Below are 2,334 nucleotides of genomic sequence, written 5' to 3'. Positions count from 1 at the left end.
CTGCATAGGCTGCTTCTCCTCGGTGACCTGGTTGCTGACTTTCACATTGTCCCCAGCCTTGTCCTCCTGGAGACTGGTATTGCTTTGCAGCCCACATTGCACATTGCTGTCCACCCTGATGCTCTGGCAGCTGCTGGCTTGGCTAGAGGGAAGGCTGCTCATGGGACTGAACAGCCCGCTGCTCACCTGGTAGGTCAGAAAGCTGCTGCCTGGGCTGATGAAACTGAGGCTGGCCAGGCTGCTGGACCTGCTGTTGATGGTGCTGCCAGGCAGGCTGGTCTCACTTTTCCCCTCCAGTCTGCTGGGTGCTGTTGGCCTGGCTGGCCGCTTGGCTCTTCACCTGGTTAGGACAGTAGGTAGTGCACAGCTGGCCGGTTGGGGTGTTGCCCACTTGGGTTCTGAGTCTTCTTTTTAACCTCACGATTCGACTGCTGCCTACAAGGCTGACCTCACTGTTCTCCTCATCCCCTGCGTACCCACTGCTCAGCTGGCTGATGTCACTGCTCTTCTCCAGGCTGCAGTGTTGAGTGCTCCTCACACTGCTCTCACTGCTCCGGGCATTTTCCCGGTTACTGCTGGAAACTTGCAGGGGCTCTTGAATCGCTCTGGTGTCATGGTGTGGCTGCAGGGGTGACTGGTTCTCTAAGCAGGGTGACTGTAGGCTTGCATCTTGGCCCTGAGCATTCCAGGCACAAGTCTTCTTCTCTATCCTGGTGGAAAGTGGGGGGCAACTGAAGTGGCTTATCCAGAAGGAAAGTGCCCTGGGAGACCTCTGGACATTGGGTGTGCTTGTCTAGGGAAAGGATGCTCAATTTATAAGGCTTCTTTTCAAAACAGAGTGCTCTGATTGGCTGGCCTGGCTCCCATGGTGATGGGGCTTGTGAGGTGGGCAGTGTGAGAGTTGAGGGAACAATGTTGTCCTGGCTAGTCACACTAGTGGCTGGGACTGGAGTTGGGCAGAAAAACCGTCCATGGCCAGGTGCAGTGAGAACCAGATTCTGAGGGGCATGTAGCTTCTGCTTGGTCATGTCAGGAGACCTGGGCAGGCATCCCATCCAAGCCCCTTCTGAGCTGTATTTCTTTAGGACATCACTTCATCTTCTGAGCCTCCTCCTCCTTGCCAAGGTGGCTGTAAGAACTGCAGAGAATAAATATCACAGTCAGGAGCTTAACCTAAATCCCTGGCAGATCTACATGGTCCTGCCTGGTCCCATGTCACACCTAATCTCTTCCTAACCTCCACGCCCAGTCTCACTGGCTGCTTTCTTATTCTGAGCTCTTCCCTCCAGCAGGGCTCTTTTGCAGCAGTTTTCACCACCTGGAATGCTCTCTCTCCCCTTGCCCTTCATGCATCAGCTCAAGTGTCCCTCAGGAGAACCTCAGGCCTCCCCAGGCCTCCCCAAGAAGGTCCTTTTATTATTCCTTATGTCACTCCCTTTCTATGGGCCTTGTGGCATTGATTACAATTTGCAGTTATTTTTATGGATTGTTTACTTACTGCTGGTTCCCTTTGCTGGAAGGTCAACTCTATGAGGGAGGGATTATGATTTCTTATTCTCCTCCCTGCCCCCTGGTGCAAAACATGGTGTCCAGCACAGTGCCTGCCACACAGTAGGTGTGTTCACGAGGTGGATGAATGAACTGACCTGGGCTGTGCATCACAACAACCTCAGGAGCTTTTAACACACACATTTGGATTTTTTTTTTGGCAGAGGCTCCCCCTTAGCTGCCCACTGGAGATGCCAGGGAACTTGGGTCTGACCTCTAGAGGTTCTGAGTTAATGGGTCTGGAGTGAGGCTTTGGCATCAGAATCTTAAAAAGTTGGTGATTCCAGTGTGCACCCAGCACTGAGACTGCTGTGCTGGGGTGGGGTAGGGCAGAGGGGCAGGGAGACTTGGCTTTCTGTGCCTTTCTGTAGGCAATTCTCTGTGCAAGCTGATTAAGTGTGGTAGATGAGAATGCCCCATTGGACACTTATTAGCAGACACGTAATAGATATTCATTGAATTACTGAGTGAGTGAAGAAATTCATTGACCCCTGAAGGGCTCATGGTTGGATTTTAAGGACTTGGGGAATTCATTGACATTGTATGCAAAAATTTCGATAAGCTACATATATACTTTTTCCTCCCCTAGGGAAGAAGTCATAGCTTTCATCAAACTCCCAGGGTGTTCATGGTCCTTAAAAGATCAAGAATCATAAAGATTCAATGAAACTCTTGCCTTAGAGTTGGGAGATGGGTGGCCCTGGTACTTAGCCTGACTGTGATAGTTATGGAAGGGGCTGGCTGTGTTTGGGATGCAGGGTGAGGGAGAAGGGAGGCACTCATTGG

The 2,334-nt window shown here is 51.5% G+C and overlaps 1 protein-coding gene across 1 annotated transcript; it reads right to left on the bottom strand.

Moving 5' to 3' along the window:
• Positions 1-280: 280 nt before the first annotated feature.
• CUNH16orf82 (chromosome unknown C16orf82 homolog) lies at positions 281-1,028 on the bottom strand. The gene is given in 2 exon segments (XM_045848814.1): positions 281-701; positions 703-1,028. Coding segments are annotated over 2 exon segments (747 nt in total).
• Positions 1,029-2,334: the final 1,306 nt, after the last annotated feature.

Source organism: Phyllostomus hastatus, unplaced genomic scaffold (assembly GCF_019186645.2).
Source record: "Phyllostomus hastatus isolate PE091 unplaced genomic scaffold, TTU_PhHast_1.1 phas_contig_64, whole genome shotgun sequence".
NCBI classification, from domain to species: domain Eukaryota; kingdom Metazoa; phylum Chordata; class Mammalia; order Chiroptera; family Phyllostomidae; genus Phyllostomus; species Phyllostomus hastatus.
This window is presented reverse-complemented; position numbering and strand designations above follow the sequence as displayed.